General features: G+C 39.7%; 1 protein-coding gene across 1 annotated transcript in view; it reads right to left on the bottom strand.

Annotated features, from left to right (window-relative positions):
* Nucleotides 1–6423: 6423 nt before the first annotated feature.
* Nucleotides 6424–18550, bottom strand: part of ZNF280D (zinc finger protein 280D) — a 46649-nt gene continuing 34522 nt past the window's right edge. Inside the window, exons 15-21 of the mRNA XM_069982425.1 lie at nt 17945–18085; nt 17122–17184; nt 15560–15678; nt 15395–15434; nt 12365–12410; nt 9313–9350; nt 6424–7339 (exon numbers count right to left, since the gene is read on the bottom strand). Of these exons, the coding sequence (XP_069838526.1) occupies nt 6754–7339; nt 9313–9350; nt 12365–12410; nt 15395–15434; nt 15560–15678; nt 17122–17184; nt 17945–18085 (1033 nt within the window). The 3' untranslated portion in view covers nt 6424–6753. The remainder of the gene's footprint in view (nt 7340–9312; nt 9351–12364; nt 12411–15394; nt 15435–15559; nt 15679–17121; nt 17185–17944; nt 18086–18550) is intronic.

Here is an 18550-nt window from a genome sequence, read left to right as displayed (position 1 = left end):
GCTTCCAAGCTGTATAAAGCAGCAATATGGCACCCATAAGAGTTTATAGGTCACTATTACACCTCTGCATGCTTTCGACTTCATACAAAGGTTTTTTGCATGGGCATGCTTCATGGTAAGTAGTGTAAATTTACAGGGGTTTTCTAGAAAACCCCCAAAGGTAACCCCCTACCTACTTGTGCTGTATTATTATTATTATTATTGGTAATATTAGTAGGTAATATATAGGTAAAATTAGGTTTACTAGATTTGGCCAGTGCCAGTATAATGGCCTGTCTGTCTGTCCTATCTATCTATCTATCTATCTATCTATCTATCTATCTATCTCCTATCTATCTATCTATCTCCTATCGATCTCCTATCTATCTATCTATCTATCTATCTATCTCCTATCGATCTATCTATCTATCTATCTATCTATCTATCTATCTCCTATCGATCTATCTATCTATCTATCTATCTATCTCCTATCGATCTCCTATCGATCTATTATCTATCTATCTCCTATCTATCTATCTATCTATCTATCTATCTATCTACTCTTAGTAAATTCCAATGAAGTTATTATTTATTTTGTGAGACTGACACATGCTTTATGGCTCCAAATAGGTTTTCTTATATATTCCCTTTACCATTTTTTTTTAAATTAATTGGACACTCCTTCAAAGTCTATTTTATTCATCAATGCATTCTATAAGCTGTAACAATGACATAATTTTTTTGGGGGGTGGGGTGTGACATGGCCATTTGAGGGCTTGTTTTTAGTGAGACAAGTTGTACCTTTTAAATTACATCATTTTGGGATTTATACAACAAACTTTACATTTTACATTACATTTTATTACTTTTTAATTAAAAAATATTGTCTCTCTATTTTTTGCATTTTAACACCTTAACGACACAGGGCGTATATTTACGCCCTGTGGTCGTTAAGGGAGTTCAGAACGGGGCCGCGCGGTGACCCCGCTCTGAACCGCCGCTGTCCCAGGTGCGGCATGTAGCCGTAGGTCCCATCGCCGTGCCCGCTAATCAAGTAATCAGATGCAACTGTCAAAGTTGACAGCTGCATCTGATTACTAGTTGCAGCCGATCCCTGGTGTCTAGAGGGGTGGATCGCCCCCCGGGACGTTGTCCTGGAGGAGCGATCCACACATCTTTACCGTCCGGTGTCTGCGCCATAATGGCGCTGATCACGGCCCGGCACTCGATTGCTTCCGGATGCAGCAGCCGGAAGCAATCCAGTGCCTATCTCATTGATCTATGCTGTATAGCTTATACTACAAGTCCCCCAGGGGGACACATCATGGCACAAAAATGACACCTCACAGAGACCCATAGACCAAAGGATAAAAGCGCTATAAGTATGGGACTAGAGCGATTTTAAGGAACATATATTTCTTAACAATGGTTTGACTTTTTTACAAGCCATCACATAATATAAAAGTTATACATGTTACAAATCGTTGTAATCGTAATGACTAGAGAAACATAAATAACAAGTCAGTTTTACCCCAGGGTGAATGGCGTAAAACAAATACCCCCAAAATAAACAAAATGCGTTGTTCTTTTTCAATTTCACCACACATTACATTTTTTTCTGGTTTCGCAGTGTACTTTATGAAAAAATTCAGCCTGTCATTGCAAAGTACAATCAGTGGCGCAAAAAATAAGGGCTCATGTGGGTCTCTAGGTGAAAAAATGCAAGTGCTATGGCCTTTTAAGCACAAGGAGGAAAAAACGAAAACGCTAAAATCGAAATTGTCTCTGTCCTTAAGGGGTTAAATGTAGGCTATTCTCCATGTGGTAAAAATATGATCACAGCGATATCCATGTGACTGTGTCACTGGTGGGGTGTTAGAGACCCACAAATGCTGTGGTCAAAACATTTAACAGGTTGAACTGCCAGAGCCTGAGGTTTGTTCGGTGCTAGCAGGTATTCATTTCATGCCATACCATGTTGTTTCGATGTAAATTTATATTGTAAGAGGTTGAATACTAATTCTATAATTCTATTGTTATTTAAGTAGAAAAATAAAGACCCATAAAGACAAGAAACTGTTGGCAACATTTACTAAAAGATTTTTTACAGCATTCAACTCTAATTTAAAATATCAATTTAAAAAATAACAAATTGATAAAATATTCCCAATACTATTGAATGGTAATTTAATGTTAATGGAATTGGCTAAGGGTCTATTTACACAGAAAGATTATCTGCCAAAGATTTGAAGCCAAAGCCAGGAATGGATTTGAAAAGAGGAGAAATTTCAGTCTTTCCTTTATGACCTGATCTCTCTTTATAGTCTGTTTCTGGCTTTAAATCTTTGGCAGATAATCTGTCAGATATTCTTTCTGTGTAAATAGACCCTCACTATAGCGAGACTATGCATACAAACTAAACACAAGAGTGTCACTGCTTCCTATCTTCTTTGAGCAGCACTTTGTTTATCTTGTGTCTCAGGCTATATTCACACATGGTATATCCATCAGTCTTTTTTCAACCAAAACCAGGAGTGGAGACTCACTCCTAGTTTTGGTTGAAAAAAAGACTGACCAAAAGACTGATGGATATACCATATGTGAACATAACCTTAGAGTGATGTTACACATTGGAGGCACTGTAACTAATACATTGTAGGAAGATGTAAGAATTGAAGTTGAATTATAGGTGATTCAGTGTTTGTCATTGTATATTTTCTTCATTATGACTATAAAGTGATATTACATATGTTGCCACTATTGTTACTATTAAGTGATTCCGGCTAACATGGAAATAACCCTCTTTAGATGCTACTGCATTCTGGTAAGAACAGTTGTTCTCCAACCAATATTAGAGGCTGCTATTAATAAACTATTCCAATAATAACAAATGATCATTTCTCAAGTAAGAGCTAAAGTAAAAACACCACTCTCTATGACTGCTCTCCACATGTCCAGTACATGTATATTGTTCTTTGTTACAGATCAGCCCTGTTTTCTTCTGACTAGACACTATACTGAATTTCAGATTTCACTCTATTCTCTCTTTAATATACTAAGCAACCAGTTCTTTGATGCCTCAGCACAGCATCACATGGGCCGCTAGAGTCCAGAACAATCTCTACCTGCTGGGAAGACATTGTACTTATCCTTCTTCGGTCAGGCTGAACTTCCATCTTATCCATAATATCTGAGTGATAGCAAGCTGTGTAATAATCAGCAGTAACTGTGACAGAAACTTGCACCCCTCCTCTGATGAGCCAGTGTGGTCCAGTTAATACAATTTCATGTTATTGGGGCTGATTTACTAATGTGTTCCCAGCAGCAAATTGTCCGTTTTTTGTCCATTTTCCCTGTCAGTTTAGTGTTCCAACATATTTACTAAAAGGTGTGCAACACAATTTTTTCCAAAAACCCCAAAAACCTGTCCTTTTTGTCCAAAAACACAAGTGGGCCTGCTGTGGGTGTGTCCTTTAGGGTTGCTTCACACACACCGTATCGCAGCAGATTTTATGCTGTGGATCTGCAGCAGATTTGGTCTAAATAACTTAACACAGCATCAAATCTGCATCATCACATCTGCTGCGGATCCTGTCCGTGTGAACACACCCTTAAAGGGGTTGTCCGGCGATAAAAAATTATTCACAGAATAACACACATTACAAAGTTATACAACTTTGTAATGTATGTTATGTCTGTGAATGGCCCCCTTCCCCGTGTCCCACCACCCCCACCCGTGTACCCGGAAGTGTGGTGCGCTATACATTACCTGTCACGTGCCGACCACGGTCTCCGATCCTCAGCAGTGACGTCTTCTTCGGGAGGCCGGCGGATCTTCCTGAGTGCCGGCCGCCCTCTGCAGCGTCATCCGAAGCTCAGCCGCGATTGGCTGAGCATAACTGTGCTCAGCCAATCGCGGCTGAGCAGCTGATGACGTGGCCGCGTCACGAATGAGGCAGGCCTCATTTATTAACAATGCGTCAATTTCAAGCCGTTATGCTGTCATTTGTTTCTTTCTTTTTCGCAACAAATTCAAATGCCCTCCCATCACACCAGAAGTGGCTGGTTTTTAGAACTGAAAACCAGTCAAGAAATGACGGTTTGCTTAATGAATCTGTCGGTTGTGGTGGGGTTTTAAAGGACACACCCAGTTAACAGCTTTTTGGGAAAAAAATTTGGGAGAAATTGTGCCGCACCCCTTTAATAAACATGTCAGAACACTAAACCGACAGGGAAAATGGACAAAACCCAAACAATCTGCTGCTGGGAACAACTCAGTAAATCAGGTTTGCATCTAAAATATAGAAGAAAAAAAAACCAGGTATGAGACTGACACATGGAATTCCTTAATGGAGCACATGGGAAACTATACATTGGTCAGGAGTTTCCCTTTAATAAAGTCTTGGAAGTACAATGAAGGTAGAGCTTCTTCTCTTTTTTTTATTTACAGAAATGAGGGGCATCCAGAAACTGTTACTGCCAATGCATTTGTAAAGTCTTCAGACCCACTTTACACATTTTGTTAGGTAGGTTGCAGCCTTGCTAAATCAGGTTTCTCTTACCATACTGCACTCAGTGTCCAATAATGAGAATGAGAAAATAGAATTTTACAAATTTCTGCAAATTTATTAAAAAAAGGAAAGCTAAACTTTTGAAAGGAAATACTTATTCAGGCCATTGTTATGACACTTAAAATAAAAATCGGTCTTTTCTGTATAAGGCCTTATAGCTGACAATTAGAGATGAGCGAACCTCAAACGTGCTCGAGTCGATCCGAACCCGTACTTTCGGCATTTGATTAGCGGTGGCTGCTGAACTTGGATAAAGCCGTAAGGCTATGTGGAAAACATGGATATAGTCATTGGCTGTATCCATGTTTTCCAGACAACCATAGAGCTTTATCCAAGTTCAGCAGCCCCAGGTAATCAAATACCGAACGTTCGGGTTCAGATCGACTCGAATCCGGTTCGCTCATCTCTACTGACGATGCATGTCAGAACAAAAGCCAAGCCATGAGAAGGAAAGACCTGCCTGTAGAGGCAGAATTGTGTGGAGGCACATAACTTTGTAATGTCATTGAGTGACCCAATCTAAAGCCCCTATTACACAGGGCGACATAAAGGAGCAAACGAGTGCTGTCAGCTTTTACACGCGGTGGCATCGAGCGGGTAAGTGCAGGGGAGGTCACCTGGGTGCGGGGGTTGCCCGGGTGATCACTAGGTCGCCCAGGCAGCCCATAGAGGATAGTGGCGGTCTGCTGCCGCCGCTCCTGTTCCATGGGGCGATAGCAGCAGATCGCTGCCATCACAGTCGTTTGTCTTTAAACATGTTGAAAGACAAACGACAGCAACGATCAGCCAACATTATTCATGTCGGCTGAGCGTTGCCTTCTATTACACAGGTCGATTATTGTCCGTAACGGCTGAATACGTCTGATAATTGTTTCGTGTAATAGGGCCTTTAACTAGAACCCAATCAAACATCTTTAGACAGATCTGATAATGGCTGCCCAACCAACAGTCCCCATCCAACCTGGAAGAGTTTGAGAGGACGTGTAGATTAGAATGTAGAAGATCCCTAAATTCACATGTGTAAACATTATGGTATTATACCTAAGAAGACTGGAGGCTGTAATCACTGCTAGAGGTGCTTCAACTAAGTATTGAGTAAAAGTTCTGAATACTTTATCTTCTGTTATATACTGTTCTTCTGTTATCAATGCATTTGTTTAGCTTTACTTTGTCAATACATTAGCAACAATTTCTAGAATTCTGTTTTCACTGTCATTATGGGGTACTGAGTAAAGAATGATATAAGCACAAAGCCGCAACAAACAATATGTGAAAAAAGTAAAAAGGGTCCGAAAACTTGCATTGTTTGTATCAATGTCAATCCTTAGCACAATAGTAACCATTACAGTCCGTTTCTAGGCTGCCTCTGCAGTGTCATAACCTTTGTTCAGATTTTCACAGCAAGGTCACATACACGGAAATTCCTATAATTGAACACAGTTGACATTTTTATTGCAAAATGCAATAACATTAAGGATATTAAAAGTGAGGTTCATCCTGTCATTTTGACAACTATAGATACTATCTTGAGCTTATGTGCTCTGAATTAGAGTATAATACCTGGTCATTATGTTCCACATTCCAAAGAATTTACAACTCAGTATGAATGCTTCTTACATATATAGATATATATATATTTATAACTATATACAAAAACATGTCAATAATGTATTTTTTGCACTTTCATTGAAAGTTTAAAAACATGGATAGGGTTAGGCTGTCAGGATTACACCTGTTTAGGTGCATAGTTTTCTTTTTTTCCAACAAATAAAACCTTTTAAAAATAGGTATCATGTCCTTGTCGAAACAAAAAAAAAATTGTTTGCAAGAAATACACCTTGTAAAGCTTAATACTTTTCTTGGAAAACAAGACTGGTTTACCAAAGATTTAATTCTGGTACATTTGAAATATGACTCAAGCTTAAAGAACATTTAAATTCTGATCTAGTCAACTTAAACATATTATACCAACATGTTTTCAATACTGTCTAGCTGCCCTATAAAACGTAACGCTGTTAAAAAGAAGTTATAAAAACAGTCCTTATTTCTTGCTTTCACAATGCAATACTGCTTTTTGGCAGTTATACCTGGGAAAATAGCCCATTCATCTATGACTGCACTTACAACATGACCACTTTTCATATTGTCATAAAGTAAGTAGAGCATCTGTGGGAATGTCTCTAGCTCTTTCTCTTCTTGCCATTTAAAAGCCTACTTTAGGTTCTTCTTTGCTTTTAATTGTTGCAGATGTCTTTGTGCTACTGATTTTAGTGTCTTCAGCTTTCTCTTCTCTTTTAGCCACAGCAGTCCCTTTCTGTAGTATTTCTGTAGCTTCATGCTCTAACACCTCAGAAGGAGTTAATGGATCCAGCTGAATGCTACTTGGCTCACTGATATCAGAACTTTCAAAATCTGGAGCTTGTTTCCTTAAATATTGTTCAAATGCAACACTGTCACTAGCAAGATCTGAATCTGGAGGGTCATCTTCCTTTAGCACTAAACACAAATGATCTTTCTCTGTTGTAATATTTTTGCCATCTGTAGGTTCAGTTGTTTCAGTACTTTTCAGTTCTAAAGACACCTTCTCTATGATGTCACAATTATCTTTAATAAAAGAGTCTATTAGTTGAGTTCCTTCTTCTGATTTTGGGGAGCATCTGTCCAAAGCTCCAAAGGCTGCAGATACTTCCCTCACAGAGTTAGCGGGCATGCTACTTAACAAAATGCTACTATTGCCTTCATATGAATTATCTTCTTTCTTGGTAGTCTCTGGTGTGTTTTCTTCCAAGCTAAAATAGTAACATACAGTCATTAATTGAAAGGTATATATAGTGTATACACTGTCATAAATAAAAATAAACACTTACCCCTGAAACACACTATACAAGCATCTAACCTGCTGATATTTCCCTATGGCGCATCCGGAGCTGAGGATGAAGGTAAGTTTCTTACCTTGATCCTTGGCGCCATTTTTGGCAGAATCCGGCCAGCCTCCCTGTCATAATGACAGTCTATGGGAGGCTTGCGCACCTCCTCTCTAGGCGTCTCTTCGCGCTGAAGAATGGACATGTCCATTCTTTAGTGTGGAAAGAGGAGGCGCGCAAAAGCCTTCCATAGACTATCATAATGACCGGGAGGCTGGCGGCATTCCGTGGCGGAGGATTCTGCGTCGGAGAATTCCGCTGCGGAATTCCACCAGTTTTGCTCAGTGTGAACAGAGCCTTATACTGAAAAAGGGGCATAACTACAGAGGAACGGCACTAGAGATCTATAGGCCAAAGGCCACATCCAGGGCCTACCTTGGGTGTGTCTGAAAGACCTAAAAGGGCATTTACTTTCTGTCACATGTACATGTAAGCACTGAGAGCTATCAGAGCCCCTCTGGGTAAGAACTGCATAAGGATGTATGGGAAGAGAGAGAATGATGCTGTAAGGAAGGTTAGATGATGGTGTGGAGGTGGATCTAGAGGAGATAATGGTACAGTAGGAGAAGAGTGGTGGCACAGAGGTAGGATGTTGTATGTGTGTGTGTGTGGGGGGGGGGGTTTGGTTATGATAGGCACGGGATGATGCTGCAAGGGAAAAATGTTGGCATAGGGGGAAGAGAGGAGATTGTACTGTAAGAATGGAGTGGTGCTGAAAGGGGACATTGTGTGGTAGGGGGTTGATATAGTATTGCAGGAGGAGGAATATGTATTGTTCAAAGAATGTGAAGTGGCACGAGTAAAGTAGAGGGGATTGCAGAAGATATGATGCTATTGAAACAGGGTGAAGATGCCATGACGGCAATGATGCTGAGTCGCTACACTATGCTATTTTGTTGTGTGGATATGAAATATTTTATCTCTGCAAAAAAATAAACCTGTCCAAAATGTGTTTTCATTCTAATTATCTTACAATAATTGCATTTTGTTACACAGTATAATGTAGGTGAATGAAGTAGTATTTTGTAGTGCTGAACATTTGTAATCCATGAGAAACAGAGAATTCCTAAACTGAGTGTACAGATTTATGGAAAAGCCAGCTATTTAATGTGCATGACTGGCTTTTTTTTTTAAGTAGTCAATGACGCTTTGTATTCCCATGAAAACACTTTTTATACAAAATAAGGTAAATTCACACCTGGCATTCTGCCTCAATGCAGTATTTGTTTATAATCTAAGATATGTAAGTACCTTGTAGGAGCAATGGCCCAGATTTATCAAAGGGTGTAAAATCTAGACTGGTGTAAATTGCCCACAGCAGCCAATCACAGCTCCTCTTTCCTTTCACCAGAGCTGACAGCTGAGCTGTAATTGGTTGCTGTGGGCAGTTTGCGCCAGTCTAGATTTACAACTTTTGATAAATCTCCCCCAATGTTTATAAACAACATATAAAGAAAGATTGTCAAGCAAATGTATCTCAGGTATACAGCTAGTCTGAAAACGCAAAACGCTTGGCAGCACTATATCCTACAGGTAACAGCTGCAGCATTTCAGTTTTAAGATGAGCCACAGCACAGGGGAAGTGTCCAGGAGGTGGTCTCCAGGCTTTTTTGTAACTGGCTTGGCGTCATTGTTGCTTCCTGTTTTATCCATACGGAAAGATCTGTCATTCATGCCGAGTTAGGAGGGAGGAGCAACTTCCAAACACTTCCACAGTGCCATTGGTTAGTTTTACACACTATTTTTTTTAAAACCTTGCCGCCCATGGTTCGGTCACAGACACTAGAGCTGTAATAGGACAGCAAAAGTTCAATGAAAAGAAACACCTTTAGAATTACCTTTCATCTGCTGCAGCTTGTGAGCCAGATTTTTCCTTCTGCAGATATTAAAATCTCAGTTAGAATATGTTTTTATGTAAAACAGTTTAACTAATTAAATGATATACTATGTAAAGTTTACTAGACATGACTATGATACAATGTTTTACTAATAAGGTACAGTTCAAAGAGGAAGTCCCGCAAATTGAAAAATGTCAGGCATGCAGGCAAGGGGGGAGGGAGAAGATAATAAACAAGTAAACTTGCCCAAGCCTTTGTTGCTTCTCTCCCAGCGGATGTCATCTTTGGCTAGAAACAGGGTACGTCACGTACCCGGCTTTTTCAGCTGATTGGCTGATTGCCGCTAGAAGAGCTGCAGAACCCCAGCGGCTATCAATGGGACCCTGAAGCTGCACTACGGGGCACATGAGTGAGTTGACTTGTTCATTTCTTTCCCGCAATGTCCCCCACCTGTCTGACTTTTTTCAATTTGGTGGGACTTCTCCTTTAAGAGCCTGATACAATGTAATGTACACATGTCATGGGAGGTTAATGCTATCTTCCAGTCCTAAACTATCCAGTAGAAATAACATTGGCGATAGATGTGACTGAAAAGTACTGAAATTACTTTATTGCAGATCCCCTGAAGGGGTACTTCAGCCATTTAATTTTTTTTAGATATTGCTGCCCTATGAGGAGAACATTATAAAAATGCTATTCTTATCTAACCACGCTCCTCTTGTGGCATCTCTAGCTGAACACTCCTGTGTACTAGTCTCAGCAGTGACAGATCACTTAGCCAATCACTTACTGAGGCTAATCACTTAGGGCCCTATTATACACACACATTTATCTGACAAATCATTGAAGCCAAAGCCAGGAATGGAAAGAACAGAAATCTCAATCTTTCCTTTATGGATTGTTCTCTGTTTATAGTTCCTGGCTTTGGCTTTAATAATCAGTCAGATATATCTGTGTGTGTAATGGGGCCTTTACTGAGGACAGTGTCGTGGCCAGTGATTGGCTGAGCAGGCTGTCACTGCCAAGACAAGTCCACCTCGCAAGTGGCAGTGGAGGCGCTGCAGGAGGTGCTGCAGTAGGACCCCAGGGGAGCATGTTTAGGTAAGAATAGGATCTTTGTTACGTACTATGCAAGAGCAGCAATATATAATACAGTTTCTGTGTGTGCTGGACAAGTTTCATGGATTTACCCACTGCAAGCGTCGATGAAGAACAGTGTTCAAACATAACAATTATTAAAGTTTATAATGCTTATGATATGTCTGGTGTATCTGAAGACTGTTAAATCTTGGTTTAACCCCTTAAGGTCAAATCCAATTTTCGTTTTTGCACTTTTGCTTTTTCCACTTTATGTTTAAAAGTCCATAGCGCTTGCATTTTTTCACCTAGAGACGTATATGAGCGCTTATTTTTGGGGAAACCAATTGTATTTTGCAATGACAGGCATTATTTTTCCATAACATATGCAGCGAAACCGGAAAAAAATCATTGGCGCTGTCAAATTGAAAAAAAAAAAAAAAGGAATTTGTTTTGATTTCGGGGAGTTTTGCATTTACGCCGCTCGCCCTGGGGTAAAACTGACTGGTTATGCATGTTCCTTAAGTCGTTACGATTACAACGATATGTAACATGTATAACTTTTTTATTATCTGATGGCTTGTAAAAAATTCAAACCATTGTTAACAAATATATGTTCCTTAAAATCGCTCTATTCCCAGGCTTACAGCGCTTTCATCCTTTGGTCTATGGTGCTGTTTGAGGTGACATTTTTTGCGCCAAGATGTGATCTTTCTATCGGTACCTTGATTGCGCATATACGACTTTTTGATCACTTTTTATAAAATTTTTTCTGGATTTGATGCGACCAAAAATGCGCAATTTTTCACTTTGGAATTTTTTGGCCCTTACGCCGTTTACCGTGCGAGATCAGTAATGTGATTAATTAATAGTTCGGGCGATTACGCGCGCGGTGATACCAAAAATGTTTGTTTATTTATTTATATTTATAAAATGGGAAAAGGGGGGTGATTTGGACTTTTAATGGGGGAGGGGATTTTTTATTAATAAAAAAACATTTTTACTTTTATTTTTACTGTAACTAGAAGCCCCCCTGGGGGACTTGTATATAAACAGCAATGATCTCTCATAGAGATCAATGCTGTGTATATACACAGCAAAGATCGATGAGATTGGTCATAGATTGCTATGGCCTGCTGCAGGCCATAGCAATCTATTGCCGAGCCGGGAAAAGCGTCATTCCGACGCTGAGGCCCGGCACGGGCAGAAGAACGGATCTCCCCCCTGCGATCGCATTGCGGGGGGGAGATCCGTCCCACTAGACACAAGTGACGTGAGGTCTGAAGCCTCTAAGTGCAGCTGTCAGGTTTGACAGCTGCACTTAGAGGCTTAATTAGCCGACGCGGCAACGGGACCCGTGCCGGCTAATAAAGGCACTGCCCGGCTGCACATGTCAGCCGGGATCAGCGCCGCTCTGAACACCCCCCGCGGCACCATGACGTATCAGATACGTCATGGGTCGCTAAGGGGTTAAACCAATTGGTTGGCTTAGTTAGTTGTGCACCAAACTAAATGTTGGTGCATTTTTGTATGTATTTAGGCCAACCTCTCATTTATTGAGTCCATGTCCCTTTGTTGGACCCAGTGGAAAAGTGTCTAAAACTTATAATGAATAATGTTGTACAAGTCGTGCACATTCGAAATCTGGGCCTGAGTGTTCAATTTTATACACCGCAGCAGAGTTGTTTTGATATTCATTGGCATCAACCTTTTTTTTTATATGTTATCTATGTAGAAAAACCTTTCATGGGCAATGCCTGTTGGAAAAAGTATCATATACGGCATAAAGAGGCCAATGTAAATGTTCAGTTTTCTTGCCCATGCAGTCACACAGAGTTTGCAGAGTGGCAATGTGCATACTCAACAAGCACTCCAGTCAAACGGTGGGACTAAGGACACCCATTTTCTTATGAATGAGATGTTAGCCTTTGGACCCCTCACAAAGTTATTTATGGAGAAAAACACATTCCCATACCTCTTCAAGGATTTCTTTCAGCTTTAATGAAAACTGAAGTCTTGATCTAAAAAGAAAGATTAATTGAATAAAACAACCTTGTACTTAAGACGCAACACACACAAATTCTGCTGCTATACAGAGAACATATTCAATTTTAGCTTATAAATGTATACAAGCAGCATACTTGTGATAGCAATACTACTTTGTCACTTAAGGGCAGCAACAGTATACCAATTCTATCTTAATTCCCTATACAGTATCCAACCTTTATTTAAAGGTCTTATCCAGCGCTACAAAAACATGGCAACTGGCAACTTTCTTTTAGAGACTGCACCACCCTTGTGTCCAGTTTGGGTGGGGCTTTGTAACTCTGTTCCATTGAAATTAGTGGAGCTTAATTTCAAACCACACCTGAACTGGAGACAAGAGTGCCGCTATGGTGCTGGAAGAAAGTGGCCATGTTTTTGTAGTGCTGGATAAGACCTTTAATGCCATGTATTAAAAAGACAAAACAAAGTACATTAACATAGCATAAAGACAAAACAATATTATAAAAAAGAGGTATCTTGAAATGTCAAGTTATAAATGTTAGTTTATTAAAGCAATCTATGATGCAAGATACATAAAGCATAGTGAAAAAGAAAGAAAACAAGCATTGATAAGATGCATATAAAATAGACTATTTAGTTAACTAATTTTGTCACTACTAAAATACAGCCCATCAAGATAACACTGATAAAGAAAATCTTTATAGACTGTACAGTGTGTAAATTATTTAGAGACTTCAGCATTTCCAATAATTACCCAAACTACTTTATAATACTATGAATGATTTATTTACTCAAATGACACTGTTAAAGTGATAACGCTGCTTGACATGAGTGTTTTGTGAAGCCATCAGTGTTAAAAGTCTGCTAACCTTGAACAAGGATCTTTCTTGCTTTTAGAAATACCTGGCAAATTGTTCTTTAGCTGCAGCAACAATGAAGTCAGTTCTTATGTGCTGAACTGTGTTTGTATCTAACCACCACACCTGTCTTGTGAGGTTATTTATCATGGCCTAAATGATTCATGAGTGTTCCCTTCTGCGCCATTTAGCATACTAGGCCAATACATTCTGTTACACTTCTGCCTTAGTAATCATCTCAACTAATGAAGGAGATTAAGTGATATAGGATTATTTTGGTGCAGTAGAAATATCATATTTGTGGAAAAAATACAAGTTACTACAAGCTGATATATCATGAAAAATAATAATTAAAACTAAACTACATTAAATTAAAACTAAAATCTAGATTATGTCGGTGGAAATAGGGGTTGGGCGTTATGGGGGGGGGGGGGGTGAATCACTGTCCAACCCATTTGTTCTCGGAGATAGGCGATCATCAGAGCTGCAGGTTACCTCTCCCCATAGAGAATGCAGGAATGTGTTGCCGTGCCGATTGTTCCCGTTTATGGGGAGGAAGGGAGACATGACTGCGGGCAACAGCTATTGAAGGTGTGTGGCCACCTTTAGTCCTGCCTTCAGCTGAAGAGCGGATACCATTGTGCCCACAATAGGTAAGGCTCTGCGCACTCTCTTGGCCTCTGCTCTCTGAACTTTCTTGCCCTCCCATCTCACTCATCACCCCTCCCCTCTCCATAGACCTGTATGGGCAAAATATAATCTGATCTTCCAGAGCTAGCCTGACTTGTAAACAATACAATTTTGCTTTGTTTTTGCTTACACTCCGTACTGTTAAGGACCAATGATGTTATATTTTAAAAGTTTAGGTTATTTTGTTTTTTGTTTTCCTTTGGTAAAACTGATGGCTAGGCTGCTTGTCCAGAATATTATATGTTGCCTTTCCTTGGACCACGTTTAGTAAATATTAAGTAGAATTCCATGGCATACTTAATTTGCCCCATCATCTTTAAGAACTTTCTCTTCATTTGCCTAATATGTCTGACTCCTTAAGAAAATGCATTGTAATGAGATTATGTTTACTTCACCTGTATGGTGTTAATGTTATTGACATGGGTGATTGGGTCTGTTCAGGTCAAAAATTATATCAGAGATGAATCAAAATAATTGATGCAAGCTTAATTTATTTATGCATATGTACATGCAAATGCAAGTCTTGGATGCATAGGTACATGCAAATGCAAATTCAAGTCTTGGATTACGCAGGATACTTGCTTGAAAAAAGGCCCTGGGAAAATTGAAAGCTTGTATTGCTCATATGCTTAATAAATTGTATTTAGTGCTGTGGAGGAGTCACCCAGGTAACATAAATATATGTGTACATACACACACTCACCATCCATTGCAAAGGGTGTGTTTCAATTACATGCACTCAATTAAATGCTTTTTTCCCCGATCATGTTATCTGGTTGTTTACAGAAGTAATTTTTGGTCTTCTCCAATACAAATCTTTAGTAAATCACTCTTTGCTCTCATATAGCAATTTGCTGCTCTATTTTTCCATTTTAGGCCTTCCACAACCTATGTAATAGATGAGTAGGTATCCTGTACAGTTATCTATAATGGCGTTTAGTAATTAAACATTTTAGCCTCATTACTACCTTAGCATTAAACAAGGTTAATATTTTCTACATTTGTGAGAGGGGTATCCCAAAAATAACATTTATCCTCTTATGCACAAAATAGGTAATAAATGTATGATCGCTGGGGCTCTACTGCCATCTCCAATTCCTCCTGACTACACTGCTGCTGATCCATGCAAAGTCTATGATGCTAATAAAACAAGTGATTAGTGGGGCCTCCAGCATTCATACATATGACACCTATCCTGTAAGACACGTGTAGGTTAATACGGAAACAGTTCTTAACATATTACTTAAAATAAATGAAGCACTATTCTCCACAAAGCTATAGTCTATACAAGGGGTGTCAAACTTGCAAAACTATAATTTCCATTATGGCATGATGGAAATTGTAATTTTGCAACAGCTGGAGAGACACATTTTGACACCTGTGGTCTATACCTAGAAGCCACACACTAACGTTTTAGTAGTATAAGGGCAGTAAGTAAAAGTCTAACTTACATAGACATGCCTCCTTCATGAGTTGAGGAAAATATGGAAACTGAGATCAAAAGAAAAAAAAATGAATTCACTTTAAAAAAATGCCACGGTTTACAATACCAACGATAAAATTAATAGTGATGGATGAGAAAAAAACAAGGAACACATAGAACAATCTGTTCTTACCATTTTCTGTGACCACTTGGCATGAATGAGTGTGATAATCGTTCAAATGTTTGGCCATATCATCTACACCAGAAACGTCAGTCAGGAAATCACAGTTCAGGCACACCACAGTTATACGCCTAACAATGCAAAAATATCACTAGTTGAAAAAGCAAATCATGCATATTTTTATTATTTCAATATGAAAAAACAGTCCTTTAAATGTACCTGAAAGTTTATTGCAACATTAATTGCAACATTAATTTTTAAAGTCCAAAAAAATGTAGTGAGTGTTCCCCAACAAACAAGAACCGCCTATTTACAGGATATGTGATACATTTGCAATTGATGAAGCTATCACCGGTTGCTGCTCAGTACAATTGTATGACAACAGCAGAGTGGGGACATGTCTTTATAGGTTTGGAGCTCTATTTTTCCTTCCCTTATACAGACCTCTATCTGGCAGACATTGGCTTTAAAGAAAGCAGCAAATAATTACACTTAAACGAGACCTGTCACCCCAGTGCCGGGGTGACAGGCTCCCGACCCCCAGTTAGATCCCCTTATACGTCCCTCATTCCGCCGAGTCCCACTGCCGGAGATGAGTCCGCTCCATTCATTCTCTATGGACGCCGGACCTCTCTCCAGACGCGAGCCGGCTTCTGACCGGGATATCTCCGTCCCAGGACCGACTCCGGCAGCGGGACTCGGCGGGCTGAGGTACGTATAAGGGGATCTAACTGGGGGTCGGGAGCCTGTCACACCGGCACGGGGGTGACAGGTCCTCTTTAATATGCCAATTTAATTTAAAGTGACACTGTCACCCCCTTTTTGCAATCAGATTTCTCTACTCAGGTGTAATAGGTAAATTTAGCAGTTTTCATACATTATTTTATATCATACGTCATGCTGCTTGTTCAAGTAAAAAGAGATCTTTTATCAACTGCAGATTGTGCTAAGTGGGGCGGTGCTTCACAGCAACAGCGCCACCTAGCCCCGCCAACAGCGTCACCGCCGACCCCTCCGTGACGCCGTCAGCACATCGGCCCCGTCCTCTTGACGCCCATTGGTATGGGCCGACCTAGAGGGAGTGGGGCCTATACCTTTAGGCCAGTCTGTTCCAATGGTCGGCAAAGGGCGGGGCCTATATGCTGATGATGTCACAGTGCCCACTTAGCACAATCTGCAGTTGATAAAAGATCACATTTTAGCACAATGATCATATTATATAAAATAGGGTATGAAAACAGCTAAATTTACCTTTTGTGTAGTGAAGTCAGAATGCAACAAGGGGGTGAAAGTATGACTTTAAGCAGAATTAATCTCTGCCCAGAGAATCCTTTTAAGACTAAAAAAAAAAAAACATTTTTCAAAAGCAGACAGACTCTTAAAGGACTGTAAGATAAAATATTGTGAGCATTAAAGAGGGTTATTCTACAATTTAAACATATGTTCTATAACAAGCTGATCAGCAGTGGTTCGACTGCTGGGCGCCCCACCGATCAGACTTTTATCCCTGATCCTTGTGACAGAGGATGTTAAAAGCTTGGAATAACCACTTTAATTTCCAACTGGTATCATACCTTTTGTCACTGGGGCCTTTCTTAGAAGTCTTGGATTGTTTGCTGGAGTTCCTGCCATGATAACTACGTGAAAAAAGAAAGATTTTTACTTTTAAGTCTGTGGAAAAAAACCCTGAAATTTGCTGTCACCCTGGGCTATATTCACACAATGTAAAAACTACGGCTGTAGTTTTCAGCAAGCATTCAGTTACATTGGTTTCAATAGATTAACGGCCGTTGCTGTGCACACTATGTAGCACACAACGGCTGTCGTTTTACGGCATGGTACAAAGAAATGGGGCCACGGTTTGGAAACAAAGACTGCAAATAATTGTCAGTTCACACACTACTGTGCAGCTGTCATGCTGGCCATAGTGTGCATTAAAATAAATGGTTAATTGATTTTCAGACACACCCATACGGCAGGCAGTTTACAATGGGCTTTAAATAATGTTGCTAAGTATCAGCCGGAGAAACTCGTTAAACAGTGGCCGTTGTTTGACACTGCAAACAATGGTTGCATCAAACAATGGCCACTGTTTTACAGCGTCAGAACATAGCCTTGTTATACAAAAGTACATACATTTTACTGCAGTTATAGGGGTAGTCTCATAGAGAATGAATGGAGTAGCAGAATGTATGCACAGCTTGCACGTCCATTCAGCAGGGATTTCAGGATCAACATACTCGAGATGGGGTGGGGGGGGGCAGCAGTCAGGACCCTCCCCCCCTCTAATTTGCATAAAGTATCCAAGCACCTGTTTATTCTAAATGCAATAAATGCTTTATTTCTTTTGCACCACTATGTCTTTACATTTATCTGCCCCCCACCCCACTCACTTACCTTAGTACATGGTTTGTATAGGCTTTATTACAGTTGGTACTGAACTTGCATTTACTGCAGTGTACATATGTGTGAAAATGACCTTCAAAATCTACCACTTGACGGTGACACTCGACACATTTATGTATTCCTGGGATAACCCTTGTCAAGACAAAATATAAAAGGCAATCTTTTTCTGTAACTGCAAAAAGTGTAGTTAAACAAGAATTCAGTTGCTTACTAACACCACAATCTATATGTTATATATGAGCAAGGCAAAAATGTAATGAACGGCTTTTACTAAGACTTTACTAAAATTCCATTACATATTTACTTGCCCTTTTCTTGCCCTTCCCTTGTAGTGTTCTATTATTTAACTTAATAGAGGATGATGAACAGGAACCACTGTTTTATCAGACAAAGGAAATATGTATAGATTTTTACACAGCTATACGGTGTGATAACTATTTTGCTTATCCTATTTCGAATATCCAAAAACAAACAAACAAAAAGAAACTTGCACATTAAAGCACATTATCAATATGCTTTCAACACATCTGCATTACTTCTAGCAAGGGGGTCTGGGCTTAAACTAAATCATTCATATGCAATAACATTCCAAACTGC

The sequence above is a fragment of the Dendropsophus ebraccatus genome, chromosome 1 (genome assembly GCF_027789765.1).
Source record: "Dendropsophus ebraccatus isolate aDenEbr1 chromosome 1, aDenEbr1.pat, whole genome shotgun sequence".
NCBI classification, from domain to species: domain Eukaryota; kingdom Metazoa; phylum Chordata; class Amphibia; order Anura; family Hylidae; genus Dendropsophus; species Dendropsophus ebraccatus.
This window is presented reverse-complemented; position numbering and strand designations above follow the sequence as displayed.